Source organism: Hemicordylus capensis, chromosome 1 (assembly GCF_027244095.1).
Source record: "Hemicordylus capensis ecotype Gifberg chromosome 1, rHemCap1.1.pri, whole genome shotgun sequence".
NCBI classification, from domain to species: domain Eukaryota; kingdom Metazoa; phylum Chordata; class Lepidosauria; order Squamata; family Cordylidae; genus Hemicordylus; species Hemicordylus capensis.
In genome coordinates this window covers 223,860,951-223,885,019 of record NC_069657.1, presented here as the reverse complement: position 1 = coordinate 223,885,019, position 24,069 = coordinate 223,860,951, and the positions used below count along the sequence as shown (strand labels likewise).

Sequence of the window (24,069 nt, the reverse complement as noted above, 5' to 3'; positions counted from 1 at the left end):
TGACTTTTAACTGGGTGCTGCTGCTTTGATCCCCCGCCATTCTTGTTTTGATTTTTCTCATTCTTCTTGCTTGTACCAGCCCCCAGTGGCTTTAATAACTGGAGTGCTGTATTGATTTTTTCCCCAAAATTTTGAAATACTTTTATTAGCCACCTCAGTGGCCTTAACTCGGTCTGCTTTGTTTTCTTCTTCTGTGGATTTTTGATTCTTCTTGCTTATAACCAGCCCCCAGTGGCTTTAATAACTGGGGTGCTGGACTGATTTTTTTTCTTTTGCAGCCCCAACCTGCACCTTTGCTTCTGCTGTGTGCCATTTCAATTCATGTTCTGTTTTTGTAGGCTGGTATGTTGATTTCTGATTGGTTCCCAGCCTGCCAGGCTCTCTCCGTTTCTCCTTCCCAACGGGTTTGTTTGTTTGTTTTGATTATTTGGATGGGTGGGTGCCTCCCCCCACCTGTTGAGTCCCAGTGTCTAATCAGCCCAAGAGTGCCTCTGAAAGCAACACCTGGCAGACTCCAGCAGAAGACGCCGGAAGCCCCCAGCCAAAATGCCAGAAGGTGAGCCCCCCCGCCCCCGCCACCATTGGTCAGGTTAGACTTCTTTAAATATAGCCTAGTTTGGGGAAAGGATTAAGTGTGTAGTGGCAGGACTGTAGGACAGGAGGGGTGGGCTTGGGTTAGAGAGTCCACAGTAATCCCCTGCCCTTTGCCTTCCCTTCTCTTAGACTTGCCCCATTGTTTCTTACTTCCCTCCAAAAAAAAAAAAAAAAGTCTCCCTCCCCATAAAGTCTGTTTCTTTATTTGGGGGATTTAATTTTTCTACCTTCTGTGTGTGCACCCAGTGCTATAGATAACACGGTGTGTGGCACACACAGCATAAACGAACAACCCAACCCCACAACCCATTTTAAAATACACACCTTAAAGGTGCTTCTCCCCCACAATCCCAATCAGAGTTAAGGCTTCTATTCAAAATGATGTCCAGGAGGGTGCGAGGCAGAGCCAGAAGCAGATTGTCAGGCAGAGGGGTGGGGTGATGCTGCTGGTCATCATGGGCAACAGCAAGAGGGGCCTACTTCCCAAGTTGTCCCCATTGCTGTGCTGCCACGCAGGCTCACCTATCCGGAGGAGCCTAGTCCTGCAGCGCAGCAGCCTGTGGCAACTGAGGTAGAATTGGGGAGGATCCTCTCCTGCCAGGGAAGAAGCTTTTCCTGTGGCAATGGAGGAGGAGGTGTCTTCAGCTGCTACCCCAGCCAGATCACTCTATCCATCATCCTGCCCAATCCTTGTTAGCAGTGCAACCCCCTCCCCCTCCATCTGAGGAGGAGCAGAAAGTATTTCCACTTCTTGAACCTTCTCAGCCCCAGACCAAGGGCAGTGGTAGTGGCAGCCCCCAGAATAAATCAGCAGCCACTTAAATGATCCTAATAGCAGCTTGGTGTGTGACCACTTTCAGCTCCGCCCTTGTGACCCACACCATGCTGCCTGCATCCACTGCAGGAAACACGTCGGCAGGGGTACGGACCCTATAAGCACCTTACAATGATGGGGATGCTGCAGCAGTTGCGACAGCATCACCCAGGGGTCCCTGGTCCTGCTGGGAGCAATAGGCCTGGTGTGTCTTCGAGTAGCAGCAAGGCACTTGATCCTGCTCCCCAGCAGGGGAACCTGCCTGCGCAGTGAGTGCAGTCAGTGGGCGAGCAGTGTGGTCTCATCTCATCACCTGGGCCATTGCCAAGATGATCGATTTGGAGAATCAGCCATTCCAGGTGGCGAACACTGGCTTCCACCGGCTGCTCCTACTGCTTGCCCCCAACTACAACATCCCCTCACACACCACCTTCAGCAGGTGGGTGATGACCTTCCTGTACTGGGCATGCAGGGAGGCCATGTTGAGCCTGCTTCATGCAGGAGCGTCCAGCGTGCACTTCACACTGTGGGTCTGTGGACCAGCCACAGTGGGAAGCACACTGCTTTCCTCTTCCTCATGGCATGCTGGTGGGGGCGGGAGAGTGAGGGGAGATCTGCTGCTGGTGGCATGGTCAGCCCCTCCCGTGAGGCAAAGCACAGGTGGGCTGTGCTGCATGTGGAGGTGCTGGAAGAGACAGCAGAGGAACTGACAGCAGAGGAACTGTCAGGAGTCATGAATCTCTAGGGGGAGGGATGGCTGTCTGCCAAACCTTCACCGAGGGGTCATGGTCACCGACAATGCTGCCAACATAACTAAGGAAGCAGAGCAGGGTCATTTTGTGTCCATCCATTGTGTGGTGAACATGCTGAACCTGGTCATGTGGGATATGCTTGGCCTTTCTAGGGCTGCAGCCAGGGAAGATATCCCCACTGAAGGCGCTGGGTACCATCCTGCTGCTGCCATGGCTGCTCTTGTGATAAGGTGCTGCAAGATACTAGCAGGTTTCACAAGAGGAGGCAACTTGAGCTCGGCTACCTGTACACCGGATCCCTCAGGATGTTCCGACCTGGTGGAACTCCACCTTTCTTTTGCTTCAGCATCTGCAGGAGCAAGAGGCAACCATCCACTCCCTGGCAAGGTGGCATAGCTTGGAAGTGTGCAACCTATCCAACCAAAAAATGGGTGCTCATTTCTGAGGCTGTCTTGGCCGTTCTTTGTTGCCACAAACAGCTTATGTGCCCAGGCAGCAACGCTGAAGCTTTGGCCTTCTTTTTGCTCTTCTTCTCAAGATGAGAAGGACCAGAGTGGTGGATTGGCTCAGGGCACCCTTGGGTGCACTGACAGCCCATGTTTTGTCCTGTCTATGTGACCCAAGGATGAAGGGCAAAGCCATCATCCTGACGAGCTTCCCAGGTGAAGGGACCTCCTGGTTGCAGAGGTAAGGTAAGCCAGGAAAAGAGGCTGGGGCACAACCAAGAGTAGGGTGTGCTGGAGCACCTACTGCTAGTGTGCAGTCCACCCCTAGCAGCAGAACCACTGCTGCTTTCCTGGTCCAGCAGTGTGATGTCCCTGGCAGGGCCAAATGAGTCAGCAGCTCCACCTCCACATTCCATCCTGTGGTTTACAGAGGTGCACCTTGCCAGGTGGACTGGAGGAGCCCACCGAGCTCCGCAGCAGTGCTAAGCAGGCCGGGAGATGGAGCCAATCCAGTTTTGGGCAATGCGTCATCAAGTCTAGCCGGACTTGGAGGCATTTGCCAGATGGTTCATCTCGTGCCCACCAACCAGCATCCAAAGTGAGAGGATATTCTCCATGGCCAGGAACATGGTGACACCCCATTGCACACACATGGATGCTGATGGAGCAGCTAGTCTTTCTGATGGTCACCCTCTCCCTGCTGAGCTATCCAGAGCTGGCCATGGAGACTGATTGACTCATGATCACCCCCACCCACTGCAACACCACTGGCAGCTTGTCCCACCCTGACCAACCCCCAAACCAGATGTGTCACAGTCTGCCTGTTAGTGCTGCTGACACACACAGACATGCAGATGCACATGCATGCCACTGCCATGGCCAATGATGAAATGGTGGACTGGTGCCAGGCTGTCAGCCATGTGTCAGGCTGTCAGCTGGGGCCCAGCACCCATCCGAGGCCATGGTGTTATCCAGACACAGAAGGGCAGGCAGGTAGGGATGTTCGGTGGAGAAGAAGAGAAGAAAGAAGCGTTCTCATGGTAAAAGTCTAGAAGCTTTGTTTCTTGTCAGACCATTGGTCCATCAGGCCATGACTGTTCTGTCCTCCTGTCTCTCTATGGCAGGCAGGCTGGAAGGAAGGTTTGATTTTGTGGTTTTCTCAGCATGAAGTAAGTATAATAGGCTGGCTGTTCTATGCTATGCTAACCCTTGCTAACTTGGCAAAGAGGCACCTTTTAACATGGTGATTCTCTTTATTTAGCAGGGGGAGAGTAACTGGCCCTATCCACCACCAGCACAGGAACTCCAGTGACTGTTGCTGGTGTCTACCTTGTGTTTCTTTTTAGATTGTGAGCCCTTTGGGGACAGGGATCCATCTTATCTATTCATTATTTCTCTGTGTAAACCGCCCTGAGCCATTTTTGGAAGGGCAGTATAGAAATTGAGTAAATAAATAAATAATAAATAATAAAATAATATTGCTGCTATAACTATCTGGTTTTGCTGGATCTCAGTTTGACAAAGGCAGAACTTGGGTGACTGCCTTCCTTCCTTGAGTTGTGGTTTGATTTCTTGTGGTGAGAAATGGACAGTGGCAGCTCAGCTCAGTGTGTGTGTGTTTATGAGGTGGTGGGGAGAGAGAGACTGATTTTCTTGGTGATTGCTGTGAGATGAGCTCCATGTTTGGCCTTGAGACAAGCTTGTGTTTCATTCACTACTCTGCAATCTGCATTGCAAGTTCTAGCTGAACTCATGGCTATGTTTGCTGCTAAGGGTGCTGCTGTGGCAGTTGTTGCAATGCTGAAGTAAGGAGTCATAACTGTGTGAGAGAGCAACTTGTGCTAATGTTGTTACTGCAGTGCAGGCACTATGGCTGGTAGTGGATTCTAGGTCAGTGATTCTTTTTGGCAATTTTTGGACGGTGTGTTTGGCAAATGTGGTGTTGTGTGTTGAGAGGGACTGTGTGCTTCTGTTCTGCAGTTTTCAAGGCTGGGTTGCACAATTTGTGCACTCTGCTTGTTTCGGCTATATGATCCTATGGGTTTTTTGGGGGGAAGGTTAGAAATGTGTTAAAAATCACTTGTTTACCCTTTTCTTTTGTGGGTTGGGTAGCACCCATCATGCCCTACCATCCAACCCACTTTAGTGTCTCTAAGACCTACCCATGAGGAATAATGGGGTGATTCAAGTTCCCCATTGTTCCCTATGGCCCAATCACTCAAATCATTTCGAGTCAATTCGTTGAAACAGCTGGCAATGGCCAATGTTTCGATTAATCAAATTGAGTATTTTGCAATTTGATACGAGCCACAACATCCAATTCATGCACATCTCTACTGAGAGTGACATTTTTGCTACTTCCTTCCCCATTGCGGGCAACAGAGATGAGGACTAGAAAAGAATAAAAGAGATACCCACCACTCTCCTAGCAATTGACATGGTCTGAGGACACAAGATACAGCCATCCTGCTGAAACTAGGCAAACGAAAATCTGGTCAGTGCTTGGATGGGTGACTATCACAGAACCCTATTAAACTGCCTTGAGTTTCATCAAAGAAGCAAGGTGAGATATATGCAACATTAATAAACAAACTTGTCTTCTCCAGTATCTCCTGGCAGAGAAGCTGAATATATCATTGCCTTATTCAGGGTTTGCTTCAAAAGGTTTCCTTTCCCTCTTGACTTAAGGTGGTTTGCTATGACAAAGTCTGAGAATTCCTGTTCTACGGTATTCTACAGCAGAGCACCAAGGGTCAGTTCAGAAGAGCCTTCACAAGAAAAGCAAAGATGAGTGACAGCTCCATACATTCCCCAGAGCGGCTACAGCTTTATTATACACAGCTGCACTCCATACAGTCCGCTTCCTTGCACACCTGCCCAGAGCACAGAATAAGTGCCCCCCTCCCCCCCGCTGAGCACACACTAAGCATTTTGAGGTCCAAGGATCAGCAAGGGTCAACACAGCCATATTTATAGACAGAGCAGGCACAAGCACAGAACACTCAATGCATCACTGCCAACCACTGCTGCTGCTACAGATCCCCTATCCCTGACAAACCAAACTGTTCCTCATTATTTATCACCAGGCTTTATTCTCTAGGACATTGTGATCCCCTCTCAGGATTTGTGCCCTTTCATTTTCCAAGCCTCAATAACTCCTGAACTGCAGTTTCATGCGGTTTTGTGATTGTTAGCCCAGCATGTGGACGAGGCTTGGGCCATACATGCTCAATGAATCTTGTATGGCAAAACATGTGCTGTGAAAGCATTTTCTCCTTCATTTGCAGTCAGGAAACATACTGCAGGCTCTCTCTATGCTGAGCAAGGCACAACAGCAGCCAGGTTTTCCAAGGAACACTGTTTCCTCATCCCTCATGAGATAAGAAGGATTACTTCGGGGGGCAAGACCCCATGTTTTGCCTCTTGGCAGTGAAAGAATAAAGAACCAACATTCTTTATGGATTCCAGTTGATTTAAACATGTCCAGCCACCACTGATTGAACCTGCAGCAGTTTGGAATCATTTTAGGAGTGGGGGAAAGGCACTCACCTTGTGGTTTTTGCCATGTCGGTACATCATCCAGTCCTCACCATTTGTGCTGACCTCCAGTTTGTATGACCGAACATAGTACCCATTCTGGGTTTCTTTGGAGATGGCACCCTGTGTAGCAATGGCTGTTAGCACTGTCAGGAAGCGAAGATCCACCTGGGGGTGGGGTGGGGTGACAGGATGGGAGAAGAATGGCAGGGGCTTTACAAGATCAGAAATAAGATGGAGCTACACCTTAAGTACTTTCAGATACAACCTTCCTGAGGCATCTGTAGCAAATGGGTGAGACAGGTAGGTATGCCATGAGCACATCACACTAGTGTGAGATCACTGATTCATTTTGCCTTCCGGCCTATATACAGCGGATTTCAGATAGTCACTGCAGTATATCAGAGTAGTGTGTTATGCTAAGGAGGTTCTCCAGGACTCACCGTGCTGGGCTACAGCTGTCTCAAGAAGAATATGTCTGAAAGCAGGCCTGAGGATTGGGTGCTCAGCTGGTATAAATTAGCATGACAGCAGTTAATTTTCAATAGATCGCAGTGACACAGCTGTAGCTTTTGCCACTAGCCATGTTTAGAGTTGCCTATTCTGTCTAAGCTCTGTTCCAGTATAAAAACTTAATAGGATCAATTTCCAGACCAGCTGAGTTAACATTACTAGATGTGGCAGCATGTGAGCCATAGAAGGAAATGTTTTCAGGCTACCTGGTTTTGTTGCAGTTTTCAAAATTGTGGGGGAGTAGTGTGTTTTGGAATTGCTCGTTCTCCCCACCCTCTGCTTTGACTCTTTGGACTGAACTGTAAACATCTCTGGAATAAAATTCTCACTAAGCTTTTTGCAAAATGCCCAGCACAACCGCATTTCAGCCTCACTTGCAAGCCAGAATAAAATAAATAAATAATAATTATACATTGGAGTGGAAGTAATTTGAGCATAAGCAGACGGTGTGCCCCCTTTACCAGTGTGCCATTAATCATATAGAGTAGAGCCCCCCTGATGTTTTGCTAAGTCTGTTGCAAGCAAATGCCGACAGATTTCAAGAGTGAAAAAGGTTCAGGCAGGATACCTGCAGGCATGCAAAGAAAAAGAAAAAAAGGGAGGGGGGGACACCCAACCCTGAGCTGAGTAGAGAACTTTCCCTCTACAGCAAAACTCGAATAAAATCAGGGCTCCAACAACAGAATCTTCACCAAAACTGAGACGAATCCCTTTTTAAGATGGAACCGCTTTGTGTAAACTGCTTTGAGAACTTTGGTTGAAGAGCGGTATATAAATATAGTAGTAGTAGTAGTAAGTAGTAGTAGTAGTAGTTTGTGGCAGGAGGGAACTTTGTTGTAATGTCCAGTTCATATTTTTTAGCAATGTAGATTATAAAAGGTCACAGACATGCTGGCCTGATAATTACGCCATGAAGAATCGGACATCTGCTGCAGGCAATGACCTTTCAGTACTTCAGTACTGAATGCCTTTTAGCACTTGCCACCTCACAGTGCTCCATCCAGTCCACAAGTCTTTGCTTTGTGGTCATAAACTGGTCCTGTGTAGGTCCTGCTGGAGCTCCCAAATGCTGGTATGCGCTGCAATTCTCCAGCAGAATAAATATTATTATAGCTGTACTTGCCCAACGCATGCAAGAAAGCCCAGCTCTCTCTGAGTGCTGCAGAGTCAACAGGGCTTGTTAAGTGGTAGCACTCTCTCCCTTCTAGCCCTCTGGAAAGTCTATCAAGGTTCAGGGGGCACCAGGTCAAGCCAAGACTTCTACTGGAATGTTAATGGTCCAGCAGGGCTGCCATCAGTTCATGAAGACTGAGTCACACTGCCTTTGCCAAACAGCAGTTCAAGCCTTCCCTGCCGACTCCCAGCAGGCAATCAGAGTAACAGAGGATTCTACAAGTTTCATATTCTGGGGTCAATTTAACAGCATGATAATCAGTTGAGTTGGAGGAGGAGGAGGTGGGGGGGGGGAGCAGGAGGGGACTTAAAGGTCCAGAGGGCAGTGGCAGTTCCCTGCCAAGACAAACTATGCATCTAAGCAAAGTTGCATTCTCCCACAGCATTACCCCGCCAAGACGGCTTCCATGGACACACAGTATGCCTGCCCATGCCAAGCCAAGCTTTCTTTAGAAGAGAATGCTAGCTGGAGGCATTCTTTTGACAAAACAGACTGAAACATCAGATCACACCAGCTGTCTGGCAACACAACTGTTGCTAAGCCTGACATCATGGCTTCACTCCTATCCTTTCTCAATTATGCTTCTTAGTCACGGAGAGCTCTTCTGACCACTGAGAGCTGGAAATACCTGCAGGAATTCCTTGTTGTTATCTACATTAGGAGTCCATCCATTGTCATCACTATTGAGTCGGCTCTGCTGGGGAGTCCACCTGCCATCGGAGTAAGTGGAGGAGGCCGTGATCTGTTCATTGGAGATCCGGCCAGATTCCATCCCCAGCGGAATGTTGCACTGGAAGTCTGGAGAAGGCAGAGAGGGAAACAGAGAGAAGCCTCTAAACCAGTGGTTCTCAATGTGTGGGTCCCCAGATGTTGCTGAACTACAACTCCCAGCATCCCTAGCCCCATTGGCCTTTGGTTGGGAATTATGGGAGTTGTAGTTCAGCAACATCTGGGGACCCACATGTTGAGAACCACTGCTCTAAACAGAACCTATATTATAGACTCTACTCCTAAAGAAAGGCATTCCCAATCATTGTCTCCTATCCAACAAGTTTTTGGGGTTGCAAAATTCACAGCACTGTCTCTGTGCACCTAGGGAAGCTAAGACAATGTTAATTTCCAAATAGCTGTGAAGAAGCCCTATCAAATCCCTAATCTGTAATGAAGTGCTGAGACCATTGCCGAGGCAGAACTTTCCTGCTGCAGATCTTTTTAAAATCCCAGGAATTCTAGAAAGACATGGATCCTGCTGAAAACTCTAATTCAATGGAACAACTACGGCGTGCATACCTAATTTCCATGTCATCTGTAGAGCTGTTTTTTCCGACAGCATTTGCCGTTGTTGTTGTTGTTTTTGTTTGTTTGTTCAAGGGTACAGTTTTGTAGATAAAGAAAATTGAGACTCACAGAGCATGTATAGATGACAAATGCCTTGAAGCAGAAGGACTGAGACTGTAATGACATTTAGTCCAGTCTTCTGCTTCCAGCCAGGTGCCTCTGGAAGTTCAAAAGTAAGACATGTCTGTCCCTAGCACCTGGCATTCAAAGGTATACTGCCTCTGTAAAGGAGGCTTAATAAAGCAGTTGAAAGATCCATGTATTTGCCTATACCCTTTTAAAAAGCCATTTAAGCTAGTAGCCTTCCCACATATTATTTAACATAAAGGAGAACCCCATTATCCGTTCCATGAGGGGAGGCATGGATAGTGAAACCATGGATAATGGGACATTAGGGCAATGGGAATTGGGGCGTTGGGTTCCTGAAGCAGTGAGGCAAAAAGACGAAAATGGCGCAAAGGGGCTGTTGCAAATGGTGCCAAAGGGGTGGCGAAAACAGGATGAAAAATAGACTGAAAGTGGGGAAGCTGGGGGAGGGGGAGTGCCCTACCATGCTCTGTGTGTCCCCCGCTGTCCAGCAATGCCCCCAAAAGTTAAAAGAATCATGTTTTCCCCCTGAAAAGTTGCAATACCCCCTCCTCCTTTTTAAAAAGAATAGAAACAGAAAGGAGCCACAAAATGCCTCCTGTCCTCAAAATGGCGGGAAGAAATGGCCTCTGAGGTCATTTCTATCCATCCCCGACATGGATATGTGAGTCTTAACCCCTTAAATGGCTAATTTTTTTCACATATACTGAGGTTGGATGACAATTATCCAGCCACGGATATGGGAAACCGTGGGTACCGGGTCCGCAATTAACGAGGCTCTCCTGTAATTATATCCTGCCTTTTAGAACAAGTCTGGCCATGCTAACAACTATCAAACAAAACATCTTGTGATCATGAATGCAGAAGCTAGTCACTTCTTGACTATGAAAGTTCCATCTTGACTTCTTAAGGTTTTAAAGTAAGTGGTAGAAGTTGTGAAGTGACACAAAGAGAAGAAAGAAATGCATCTATGTATAATGCAGAAGAGGAAGCATCCAGTGGTAAACATTCAATGTACTCAATATTAGTGAGATTTCAACATGGCCTCAAGCGCTCGCCTTCCTTCCTTCCTCCTATATTGAGCCCAAGTCAATTTCAGTTTTAAACACCTTGAATTTGAAAACTGAAAACAGCCAGAATTAAAAATTCTGAAAGATTTTTACATTTTTAATTTTGAGTTGAGCATTTCTACAGCAATCTCAAAATCTGGATTTCAAGACCTCTGTAGAAAGGCTAAAACCAAAATTTTAAAATGCTGCAAAAGTTTTATTGAGACATCTGAGTGATTTCAGTTTGAGTGATTTGGATTACTCAAATGATTCAAGGAGGATGACAACAGCATACATTTCAGGCAAAAAATATTTTAGATCTAGGCAAGTTTTGAGTTCTACTGTGAAATTTAAATGGAAACACTCAAATATATATATAAAATTTATGAGTTTTTCCTCCCGAAATGCTGCTGTTGCTTTCAGAGATGGGGAATACAGAAAAACCCACATGGCTACATATTGGTTCCATTCAGTTTCTCTACTGCAGAATCCAGAATGGGAGAAATACTAAAGGAACACAGAGATTGAATGCTTGCCAACTTACTCTCTGGCACCTCCTGCTGGACCAAGTAATAGCGAGCAGAGAAGCCATCTTTAGCCACTGCCAAATCTGTGTGGAATGTGAGCGAAAGGATGCCAGTAGTTGAGCGGATCTCTGAAGGGGTTTTAGTGCCACAGTACCTGCCAATCAAGGGGCCAACTGCAATAGAAACAAAAAGGAAAGCTGAATTTATCTTTCAGATAAAACAAATTAATTGTCCTCCTGGCCACTGTGCAGAGGAGCCATAATTGTGTGGTAGAAGCACATGCTTTACATGCACATGGCTCCAAGTTCAGCCTTGTCACCACCAGCTCAGAAGGATTTCAGGTCACAGAAGGCGGGGGGCATGCTTTAAGGGGCAGGGAAGGCCTCGCTCCACTGCTTTCCCCCCGCTGGCACTCTCATAAAAAGTGGGTGCGTGGGACTGCAGTGTCCCTCCCTGTGACCCAGCAGCGCCTCCCCTGCCCTTAACTCCCCCCTCCACACACACCCTCCTGGGAGTGCACAGAACCCATTCTGTGCACATTGCTACAAGCAACCAGCTACAGTAAGTAAGTTCTATTGACAATCTTGATCCACTGCCTTTTTACTTCTAATATGCTCAGTTCCCTGGCATACACAATTGTGATTTATTTATTCATAACATTTCTCATTTATTTTCCCACAAAACTGCATTCAAGTGATGTACAAAATCATCCTGTATGCATCCAGTGTAGAAGAAGCATTATTCTTTTTTGCAAGGGAACTCTCTGTAATCGCAGCAGTTCAGTGACTCTAAAATTTTTCTCTTTGATCTCCATGATCTGATTACACAATCAGGTTACTCAAAGGTCTAAACATGTTTTGAACATCACTTATAGAACCAGGAAGCGTGCAAAGCCAGCACAGGAAGTAGAAGAGAATTCCATCTCCATTCAGTTTAACTTCTGGCCTCTGCTAAGGACACTGCAAGAATATATTAGATTGGATAGAATTGAGGAGTGTTAGCAATTTATGACCTTTATGGAATTCTTCAGACTCAAAACTAATGCTTTTAGCTTGACAATAGCCAGACACAGAAGAGAGCATTGGAGATACATCACTTTAATCCTTACCTTGAGGAATACCATCCCAGATGTCCAGCCAGTCATACTTGCAATCTCCCTCCCCAACTTGCAAGGGGTCATGCTCTAGGTCAAAGGTTAAAAACTGAAGGATGATCTCCATCTTTGGCTTGGCCATGATTATGAAAGCGCAGTCTAAATTATGAGGATACTTATCAGGAAATCCCGGGGATTCAATGGTACCATTCGAACTGGTGAAGTTTCTAGAACAATCTTCAGAGCCTAGGATGAGAGATAAGGGGAACCAAGATATTAATATACTACATCATCAGCCACCTCAGTAACAGTAGCCAGGCTGAGAGGCATTATTCATAATTGTTTTTAAAGCACTTAAATCCCTCATGCAGAAAATTGCTACAGCCTTGCAAAAGTATTAATTATTAATTATTACTGTCCCCATTTTATTTTCCATCAGAGTGGCAATTAGCAAAAGCAGTCTTGCTAAAGTGACACCTGAAGTCTGGCATCTTCAGAGTCGTAAAAGGGTACATGAATAACCCGAACTTTCACAAGGGCTCCGTTAAGAATGTTTGGGATAGGAAGGCGATATGCATGAGGGATTCTATCCAAAGGAGAAACAGAGCTGCTTTTCTCACTCATCCATGTTATCTGCAACAGAAATGTAAGTTATTTCTATCCTTAAGGAACGCCTTCTGGCTGCCAGCAGTGTAGACAATATTACCACTTATTTAGCGATGACCCCAACACTGGCCTCCATTGTGCCACAGCCGGCTAAGTGCGTCTATTTCTTGGCGACCCAAGGTGCCTTGGGGGAGAAGGGGGTTGCATTCTGCTCATGCTATGACTGCATTAGAACTATTGCTCTGTAGGGACCAAACAATTAACAATGGAATTCTCTAGCCCAAGGGTCATGGAGCGCAGGGGGCGTGGAATAGAGAACGTTACAAGACCCCTGTAATTCCACCATTGTAACAGGAGATTAACTTTCACAACTTTTCTGACTTTTGTTTTATTATAGAGAATTTGCACAGAAAATGCAGGATTCCAACTCCGGGCAGTTCCTAACACATCTGTAAGAAAATGAAAATTGTACAAGTGTTTGCTCATGCTCTTTTAAAGAGATCTGGCCCCTTTAAGAAAGAGCAATAATGTTACACTAATGGATATGGAAATATATTTAATCAGATGACTTCCAAAATGAGTGGGACTTAATTGGATCGCCTGGCAATGTAGACGCTGATTGACCAGCTCAGATACAGGCATCTGAAAACAAATCACCAAATTTGCCCTCACAACAGACTTCAAGTAATTGGCTTCTTCCCATCCTTCTTTCATTTAAAGACTGTTAACAAAAGGACACTGAACAGAAGACCTTGGATGATCTGTAAATATTTAAGTGCAATTCAAAGATAAACTGTTTTGAGCACTATACTCCATACCACATTGTATTCCTATATTTATTTTAATCCTTGAAATGTTGTGCTAGACAGTGTAATATGTAAACAAGGTCTGGGATGTCAAAGAATGAATGACACATCTTCCCTTTCTTTTTGGAATGAAACTAAAGATGAAAGGCTCCTCTCCTGCCACCAACACAAGCTTACATTCATGGGTATCTGCAAGACTTGAGGAGGGCACAAAATATATACATAGAAATAGGTAAATGAAAAAGTAACTGTTACTTCCTATTGCCCCTGCCCCTGCTAACTTGGCACCTTTTAACGTGGCGATTCTCTAATGTGGTGATTCCCACACGAGCCCTCTAGAGATCTAGAGAAAGGGAAATGAATGCACCCAGCCAGCACCTCTGGAGGGCTCATGCAGCCTTTCCATGGCTTGCAGTCGGGTCCTTTGAACCATCTGCTCAATGGTGGCTCTACCCTTGGCTGGGGCAGAGTGTGTCCCAGTATTATTTGCCACTGTTGTTGCCATTTCCATGTAGGAAGAGAAGGGTATGGCCTTCCCTTACTCTTTGTTGTTGAAACAAATAATACTTCCTTTATTTTAGATTATGTGTGCAGTAGGCAGCACCTCAGAAGAGGCATTCCTTTCTGTATGATAGAGGAGAAGGATGCCTCTTTTAAGACAGTGCATGCCATCTGCAGATTTGGGAAACAGAATTTTTAAAAATATGTTCATCTGTTGTCTGATTAATCAAGGACACTTTTTAACTGCTGAAAAGGTTTTTAATTGATTAATCTAACCAATTAATTGATGAAACATTGTAACCCTAATAACCGTGAACTGAGAGAATACATTCAGCTGAAGTTTCCACAATCTTGACAACACCTTCTCCATCCAATGAGGCACCCCAATCATGAGAATAACTGTGGTGGTATCTGTGTGCAGCTCAGTTCATGCTAACATTTTCCTATGTAAACTATATTCCAAGGAGGGAATGAAGCAGCTCACATCCATAAGGAAAACTGAATATGAGCTGAATATTAAATTTTGCTCTTTCCTCGTAGAAAAAAAATGCTTAAGAAGCTGTACTTTATGCAATGGTTGATGGATGCTGCATTGTTTAGATTGAGTCCTATCATTGTTTTGAGTCCTATTTTTACTGAATTGATTGTGTCATGTTTTAACTTTTGTAAGACTTCTTGAGCATTATTTTAATGGTGTAAAGGGCGGTATCAATATTTATAATAAACAACAAACAAAACAAGTGATAGCTCCACCCTCTAACCTAGATCACATTAACATTCAGATTTTGTAAATTTTTGTCAACAATTTTCCTATCCCTGTGCATGAGAGGACAGAAATCTGTTTAAGATCTGCTACATATGTATGTATGTATGTGTGAGTGTGTGTGTGTATGGACTGAATAGCTGGGGCAACTCCTCAACCAGGCGTGGAGCCAGCCAAATGGTGGCTTGTGTCCGGCCCCGCCCAGCAGCCCCTCTAGTGATGCCCCATGCATGTGACGTCACACGCATGGGGGTGTGGCTCAGGCTCCAGAGAGCCCCAAGTGAGCTCTCCCTCGCCCACGCCTGGGCTCCAGAAAGTGAACTATTCCCCTGTCCATTTCAGGCAGAGTTTGCTGCCTGACAGCCTTTAATTCCCTTTCTCTCACTTCAGCGTCTATTTCAGCACTGCCTGAAATAGACAGGGAAACAGCTCACTCGGGCTCTCTGGAGCCCTGGCATGGGTGAGCTCACTCAGGGCTCTCCAGAGCCCGAGCCCGAGCCATGACCCTGTGCATATGATGTCACATGCACAAGGACTTTCAGTGGCCTTTTTCATTGGCGGCCCAGGTTCTTTGAACCCATTCGCACAATTATGGCTCCGCCCCTGCCCTCAACCAACCCCCCAAATGGGATATTTGTGTGTCTCTGTGTTTCTGCTTCTGCCCTTCAGTAAGGTTTCTGGGTAAAACAAGAAACTTCATTTGCCTCCCTCTCTCTCTCTTTTTGCTGCTTCAAATTCTTTGTTTCATGTTCTAATGGTGACGCAAATCTTCTGTGCGCTTCCGTCTAAGATGCTAGCCATGGAATGTGGGCAGACAGCCGGGTCCTGTGACCAACAGCCCCTGCTATCTTTGTGGAAGACACAGCCAGGCCTCTCTTAAGAGCACACAAAAACATTGTCTCGCCCACACCAGCAAGCACAAAACAAGCCTATTTTTATTTCTCAAGAATTCTCATCCCCACGCACACCAATCTGACAAATATTTAGACAGAGCCAATTTTAAAAGGCTTCTGATTAGCTTTTTACTTTCTCCAAGAATAGTTTTGTATTAAAAAGGCATTATGAATAGTTTCTCTTATATGGAGCTCAAGAGGCGCCCTTCTTGTTTCCTTGATGGCACTGCCAACAGCAGCCCGTTTAAACCAGCATTACACCAGTTACAAAACCCTTGGCTTCTTGAGAAGAGCAAACACAAGGCTATTGATCTGCGCTTGAATCGCATATTCACAGGAGGGGAGAGACCTCGATGCAGATCTAAAAGAGGACAATTTTCACTTAGCCTTGACTTTAACAAGCTTTTTATACATGTCACAGAGAAAAAAATATACTGTTTGTAGTTCTTCTGGAATACATGAGATAATTTAATGAAGAAGCCTGCTTTTCATGCCAAGGTAGGAATCAAAACACACTGTTAATATGCCCATAAAATATTTTACCTTCTTGGAAGTAGTGATAAAACAGATTTGGAAAGGGGAGCAGCATAGGGGAAGGGACTTAAAAGACCACTGAAAACATGATGAAATGATGTTTCAGATCATAAGGATTCTCAGACTGGGGTCTCCATGAGTTTGCTAAAGAACCAGAAACAAACAAACAAAAAACTCTGTACCTTCCAGAGCATCTGAAGCTGCAGAGCACTCACCCCTTCCACAGCATTTCCCCCCCAAAAATTAAGTTGGGAACAAAGCAAAAAACAGCTGAGCGCTGTCATGACTTCAGCTTTCTGAGCAGGTGCTGGACAACTGAGAATTTAAGGCAGTCCCAACATCCTGCTTTGTCTGATGGTCCCCAACAGCAATAGATCCAACGCCTCACTTCTACCAGCAAAGATAGGCATGGATCTAATATATCATTTGTTGGCTGTATATTCCCAGCACTGGTGGGTGACAGCAGTTGAAACGGATCCAAGACTAAGCATCCCACAACTCTGAACTCCATGTCTGTGTTCAGAGTATCAACTCCCAGGCTGAGTAAACCAAAAAGAACAACTCAGCCATGCTCACACCTTCCAGGATGCCAGCAAGCAGATTCTCTAAAACAAATAAATGAATGAATGAATGAAAATAAAGCTACTTTCTTCTATAGCATGTTTTAGGGGTTTTTTTCAGGGCAGCGAGAAAAAGTAGGGAAATTTACTTATTATAGTCATTGTTCATTTTTCTTCCATCATAGAACACAGGGTTCCCAAGCAGTCTCTTGTCCAGGCATTGACTAGACCAGTGTTTCTCAACCTTTTTGGAGTCAAGGACCGCTAAATTCTTCGTGCAGAGTTTCAAGGACCGCTACATTCTTCATGCGCAGTTTCCCGGACCGGCAGTTAGTAAAGGGGTTTCAAATCTATCTATCTATCTATCTATCTATCTATCTATCTATCTATCTATCAGACTTCTATACTGCCCAAAACTTGCATCTCTGGGCAGTTTACAATTAAAATAATATAAGCATTAAAATAATTAAATTTGGAATCTTTTGCAAACATGGAATATTAGGGGTTCTCAACCTTGGGTCCCTCAGTTAAACTCCCATAACCCCCAACCACAATGGCATTTGGCCATTATGGCTGGGGATTATGGGAGTAGAAGTCCACCAATGTCTGGATACCCAAGGTTGAGAACCCCTGAATCTAAAAGCCTGGGTGAACAAATTTGTCTCCAGTATGTCTTCAGTATGTGTGGGGTGGGGGTGGAGGTGCTTGTGATTACTCAGTGGAGAGGGGATGTTGGGCCATTAGAAAAATTCAAAAGCTACATGGGGGCAATGAAAACAACGCACAAGCAAGCTTTTGAATCCCCCAAAATGCTTCATCAGGCTGGATGTCAAGCAAAGCAAAAAGGAGGTGAGGAGAGGAGAGCAGGGCAAGCTCAGTAGAGCCGGAAATCTACAGTTTAACCCTCTCATGATGGAGGTGGAGTTTTAGCAGGAGTTGTGTAGTCGCAGGGCAGGATCCAGACAACGTTAGTCACGACCACCCACTGAAATTAATTTAGTCATCTCTCATTTGTGTCAATGCTGCTTGGTCATGATCACCTGACTTGATCTGGATCCTGCTCTTAGATGTGCACTTTGTGAGGTGGACCTAATGAAACCCGTGCAGCTCCTCCAAAACTCGTTAAATTCGTTACATGGCAGGTGCTGGGAATGGGGTTTTTTTAATGGTGAAAGAAAATGTGAAGAAGAGCGGTGGAGACCTGGCATTAAAAGAAAGGGGGTGATTCTGAGATGGCGGAGGGTGTGGGGCGTTGTAGTGGTAGATGCCTCATTTTCCTCGCTGGGGAGACGAGGCACTGTTCAGGGTGGGTGAGGCAATGGTGCACCGGACTGCACTCGGAAGGTCGCCTGGGTCCAAGAGCTGCCGCCACTGTGCTTGCGCACCAGAGTGTAGCAAGTGTTCCCCATCCTCTCTCACAATGTGCACTTCTGTGCCCCCCTCCCAACTCCCCTGCGGGAGCCAATCACACCAGCCTGCCTTTGGGGCCACGCAGCTCACGTGGTCCCACATGCTGCCCGCGCATACCTGCGAGGTGAGCCAAGGCGGCCCTCCTCCCTCCCTCCTCTGCTTAGCCCTCACTGCGGCATGATCCCGGCCAGAGATTGTCCCCCGCACCCGGCGAGGTCATAAAGGGGACCGCCGTCCTCCACCGGCGGTGCAGACCAGGGGGTTACAGGGGGCAGAGGGACCACAACACCCCACCGATGCAAGAGGGAAACAGCGTTCCCTCTCAAGGCGTCTCGACCACAATAGGCAGCTGGGTTTCAATCAATCAACCTTTGGCTGCAAACAATGAGCATGCAAGAACCAGCAGCCCTTCAAGTGGCAGCCCTTCAGGTGGCATACCTTCCACACCGCATACAGTTTGAAGCTGTAAAGATAGGGAATAAAATAGCTGTAGGAAGATCACAGCAGCACGTGGAGGCAAGGGACAAGAAGGTGATACTCTTCCTCTTCCGTACCATGTGCAAAATTGAGGAAGTGAGTGCCTTGATTGCAGTTGTTGGGGGGGGGGGTTGACTCCCAGTCAGGGACCGGCGCTCAACCCTTCGGGGACCGGCAGCGGTCCCCGGACCGGTGGTTGAGAAACTCTGGACTAGACCCAGATCTCCTAACTTCAGCAAGGTGTCTGTACCACATGCTTTCAGACCATGCCCATTTAGGGAGAGGGCACACTGGTGGGATAAAGAAGAAGGCAGCCATCTGGCTCAGTCAAAACACACATAAACACTTGGCTGAGGGGAATAAAATCAAAGAGTTTCCTAAGCAGTTTCCTTGCCTCTTTAAGAGAGAGTTCTGACTAAACATTGAAATGTCACCTGACCTGGCACCTGAAAGCCTGCCTTGGATACTGACCTGTCTTATAGATCTCATAACGCAGAGAGAAGCCAGCACCTTGGCGTGCGTAGTCTGAGGTGAATTTAATATAGAGAGAAGGGCCTGACGAGGTGATGGTAGGAGGAGCAATATTTCCACAGTGCTTGCCCAGCAGGTCAGCCGTTTCACTGTCTCCATCCCGTATCTCAATAAAGTCATATCTGTCAGGGGTGGAAAACACAGCAAAATTAGGAGGAAGAGAGTGAGATAAGATCTAAAAAGAACATATCTTATGGACACGTTCTGTTTTGCATGCATCACCACATTTATTTGCCGACCTGGTCTAGCATTTCAGTTGTCCTCAATAAACCCTTCTATAGTCTTGTTTCTTTATACATCAAGCAAAAAGTTTTATATTTTCATTTATAAATCCTTGCAGTAGTCCATTATCTAACCTATAACAGCCAAATGATCCTGATCAGAATTCACGGCACTGTCCTCCAAACAGCTTGACAGCAACCAAACTTTGTAAAATTCACACTTCTGTTCATTTATTCAAAACTTTTCATTATCTAACACATTAGATGTCCTGCAAGACCCTAAGAAAAAAAGTTTGATAGTAATTACAATCTGTTATACACCATAAGGTCACAGATATTTCCCACTCCACTCCTCATGTTCCCATCCATAAATCTTTGGGCCTTTCCATTTACTTATCTATAAACATCACTTTCTTCCCTCCCCATATTCTGAGCTGCCTGGCTGCCCGTCTTTGCGTGTAAAGTTGTGCACAGAATCTGAGACAGAGCTTATTATTTTTAAAATCACACACACACACGCTAATTCAGGTTCAAGAAAGATATGTGCCTGTGAAGGACCTTTTGGGAGATAGCACATTCTGCTGCATCCCCTCCTCAGGGTAGCTCTCCTATACAATTAGTTGTTGACCAGGGAATTAAGTTGTTACTTTAGAAGACTGTCTGGTTGTCAGATTGTATATCTGAGTACCCTAAACATTTGGTCACTATGTTCCACTTGATTTCAGACAGACATCTCTGGAATTGTGGTTCTTCTGAGTTAGCCAGATCTTTGCAAGACCATCCCATAAATTAAAGGAAGGGTGAAAAAATGCATCAACAAAAGACAGAACAAAGGTTTGAATGGCCTTTTCTTCATCACAACTTGTTCTATACATTTTCCCCCCTAAAGAGGTATAAATACACCCCTTTGTTAACATCAAGTACACACTGAGGCTGTTCTCACGCACCACCAAGACCAGGCTAAGGCTGCCAAGCCTGCCCAAGTGGCCCGCCTGTTAGCTGAAGTTAAGGGTGCAAGCACACCCTCAAGCCTGGCTAAATGCTCATGTGCTGGCACCACATGACATCGACACAGGAGCAGCCTCCTGGCCAGCACAGAAGGAATCCTCAAAATGCACCACGCAATCACGTGGTGCATTATGGGATTTCTGGGGGCCAAGATGATGAGTCCTGGCCCCCAACCCTCCACACTGCAGGGGGAAGTCAGTGCCCAGCTCGGTGCCCGTCGATCCATGTGCCCAGCACGGACCTGTTGGGGAGGTAAGCTTCAGCAGCCTTCCTCCCCGCGTGCCTGGTAGCTCTTCTCACTGATTGTGAGAAAGGGACCACTGAGTCTACCTTACACATTTCCTAGTGATATTTCTGGGTTTTCAAAAGGTTTTTTTCCCTGTTGTCCTCGTTCCTTATCTTTATTAACAGCAGCAATATATAGCGCTTTAGAGTGTTCAAAAGTGTTCCACATGCATTCTCATTAATACGTACAACAACTCTGCAAGGCAGGTAATTATTTTTCCCATATTACAGATAGGAGCCTGAGGCAATAGTGGCTTGCTTATGGAACCCAGTGAGCTCACTGCGGAGGCCAGATTTGAACAGAGGACCTACCAGTTCACAGCTCACTCACTACACTGCTATTGGTTTCCTCCACCTGTCTGTCTTCCTCACAATTATCGGCCTTCCTTTTCTTGCCTTTGTTCTCTGCCTCTGAGTTTACTTCTTCCAGCAACCAAATGACCAACAACACTCTTGTCACATTTCACTTCACTTTAGTCTCTCATTCATGTCTCGGTATCTTGAGTCAGGGTTAGGGATGGGTAGTATGGGCATCCACATGATTTTTTCAGAGTGGGGAGCAAAGTATATACATTTAAATACATAAATAAAAGCATCAATTGCTCCACAATAATCTAGCAATGAATCGGGTGGGGGGAGAGACTGCCCCTTTTGTGCCACTCTCCCACATGGATGCCCATTGGTAGGTGATGGATTTGGAATAAATGTCCGCAACAAAATCCAAACTGAGAACTGCAGTGGCTTTAGAAAAGGACTAGACTCTGAATTGTTCAGCTGAGCTTGTGTGTCAAGGCAAAGCAGGCTTCAAGGTACATTTTAAAACTTGGTGGTTTTCTTTGAATATTATACAATCTAGGGGTCTCTGGCATGAATTCCCCATTTCTCCCCAATTTGCACTAAAACATGTTATATATTTGAACTCACAAGCAACATCATCCTTTGCAGAAAACGTCTCATCTCTCTTCTTCTATTTATTGGCATTGTATCAACCTGTTAAAACAGCATGTTACCACTCTCCTCCTCAAAGGGGCAGAGGAGGGAAGAAAAGTGATACACCGCCAGACTCCTGGGTTTGTCACAAGATCCTCTATTTGCAAATCAAGAGTTGAAAGGGAAAATAGCTTGTTGGACAGGAAACAACTCTCATGTGACTCATTCCGTTCCTGCAAGACACACATCACTAAACAACCATCCTAAACAAACTTACAGGGACTCAATGTGCTACCAGCAAGACTGAGCAGCCCACATTTCACTCCTTTCTAGGAGTTAATCAGGCTTTGCTCCAAGAACAAATGCCTGATGTAAAGACACCCTCTAGATATAGGTTAAATCTATCACTCTCTTAAAAAGGCTTGTCATAGTCCAGCCCTCTGCATTTGCTGGCACGGCCACTGACAAGAAGTGGACCAGTCAGGACTTGGCTTGGGGAGGGGCAACTCTAGCACCACCAGTTGAGGGAAGCAAAAGGGATGGAAGTTGCTGGCGTGCCGGCGTATGCCGGCAGACACAGATGTGCCAGCAACTTCTGGTCATATCCAGAAGACGAAAGCAATGGGGCATCAGGGAGGTACACTGCTGCCCTGATGGGCTTTTTAAGAAACTGACACCGGCAGGGCAACAGTGGTGGGAGGGGTAAGTGCACCCTCCCCCTGCTCTTAAAGGGATACCCCCGCTGCCTTTGAACCACCCCACCATGGTTCCGTGCACATCCCTACTCACTGCTCCTTGCTACTCCTTGGAGAAATCCCTGGGCCTGGACTTGTCAAAACAGAAGAGATCCCTTCAGAGTTGCATGGGGAGAAGCAGGGTTGATCCTCCAGTGCTAAATACTTCTACCTCCATCCATGACAAGAGTCTGTCAGCTGAAGTGCAAAGTGAAGAATGAGAAGGCAACAGGAAGTGTTTTACTCCTACCTTGCAAAGGATGCCTCCTCTGCTGAGAGGCACATATTCAGGGCATGGAAAAGGGAGGCAAATGAAAGGCTGGCTCAGACAGGCTTGGCGAGACCATGGATAGTCTATTCTCAGGGAGCCCATAACAACTTGGAGTCCAACCTGAACAGAAACTCCCTATTTCTACAGCAGGAAGACAGACACTAAACTATATAGACCCTATTTATCCAGGTGACCTTGCCAGCCAAATACACAGTGTGCTGGCTCAAGCTCTGGCTCTGCCCAAGGTCCATGTGCTGCTGGTCACAACCCAACACTGACTGCAGCTTCAGGGGACAGGACCAATGCCATCTCCCCAGCACACACCTGCTCTGCCCTTCCCCATCACTTCACAAGCGGGGGGGGGGGGGGAGGTTAACCCTTTCCTCCTGTACTTTAAAAAAAAAAAAAATCTGAAATCACCTCCCTAAGCTGCTATTTTAGTGCTGGGATGGGCAACTTGTAGCCTCAAGGCACACTTTACAATCTTGAGAATGCCATCCTTCATTTCTTTGCATAAAGATGTGCTTCCCATATTTGTGTCTTAAGATTTCTTGCTTTTTACTTTTGTCATCAGAGTTTCAAACTTAGCTTTCCAACATTTAAAACTCTGAGGACAAAAACAAGAAGCAAGAAATCTTGTGCCACAAATACAAGAAGAAAAACCAAAGAAACAAAAACCCCAAACAGTGGCTCCAGTCAGAAAAAGTGGGTCTTCCTTAAATTTCTTTGAAATCAATGGAACTTAAAACTAGAATAAACTAACTTGTCCAGCTGATTTCAATGGGCCTTAAGACTGACTAGATTTCACTGGGCTGGGCTGCTATGGTTTTCAACTGTCAGGGAGAAGGAGAGAAAGAGAGAGAGAGAGATTTATTGTTCCAAGGCTGATGAACTTTTCTACATTTGAGAACAAGCAATACTCTAGAACAAAACACAATATGACCACCTGCAGCACATTTGCAATGCTAATGAATTATATGCAAACTGGAGCTACTGCAGAGAAATGACACCAGCTGGAGCCCCAAATACTGGAGCTCCTCCCAAATGGAGAAGTCTCTTCCCACCCACCCCGTATCTGCTACCAGGTTTTCTTGGGAGCCATTTACATTAGAGTGATTAAAATTGAACTTGCTGCAGCTTTCAGAACCAGCAGCTGCCACCTGAAGACTTGATCATTTTCTGTTTTGAACTGTGTGTGAATTGCTTTGAGAGGCCTGAAAAACAGCACACACATGCCTCTAAATAACTAAATAACTGAACAAACAAATATTAATTATATCCAACTCAACATGTATATTAAATTATTGAAACATAACCTATGAAGCTTGCAATGCTTCTTACCACTTTCGTATTTCTTCACCATTTCCTGTTGCAATTTTTTACAATGCTTTTGAGTGAGAATTTTTTTGGTGTTGGGAAGGGCTCAAACTCAGGTTGAATATATATACACAGGGAGCTCTAGGTCTTCAGGCTTTAAAAATAACTAAGGGCACAATCCTATACTTTAAAAAAACACATTTGAATAGTATAGGAGAAAGCATAAGCCCCTTACTGATGGCTGAACCAGAGATATGCCTTTGCCATCTTTGCTATGCTGGCAGAACTTCATTGCTAC

General features: G+C 45.7%; 1 protein-coding gene across 5 annotated transcripts in view; it reads right to left on the bottom strand.

Moving 5' to 3' along the window:
* Positions 1–24,069, bottom strand: part of NRP2 (neuropilin 2) — a 261,021-nt gene that overhangs the window by 140,256 nt on the left and 96,696 nt on the right. For 3 of the 5 annotated variants that reach the window (XM_053281642.1, XM_053281625.1, XM_053281633.1), the window contains exons 3-7: positions 18,946–19,127; positions 11,940–12,170; positions 10,849–11,004; positions 8,459–8,628; positions 6,156–6,311 (exon numbers count right to left, since the gene is read on the bottom strand). In XM_053281642.1, the coding sequence (XP_053137617.1) occupies positions 6,156–6,311; positions 8,459–8,628; positions 10,849–11,004; positions 11,940–12,170; positions 18,946–19,127 (895 nt within the window). Of the gene's footprint in view, positions 1–6,155; positions 6,312–8,458; positions 8,629–10,848; positions 11,005–11,939; positions 12,171–18,945; positions 19,128–21,443; positions 21,654–22,433; positions 22,610–24,069 lie in introns of those variants that run through there. The other 2 variants (XM_053281652.1, XM_053281660.1) reach the window with 2 other exon arrangements.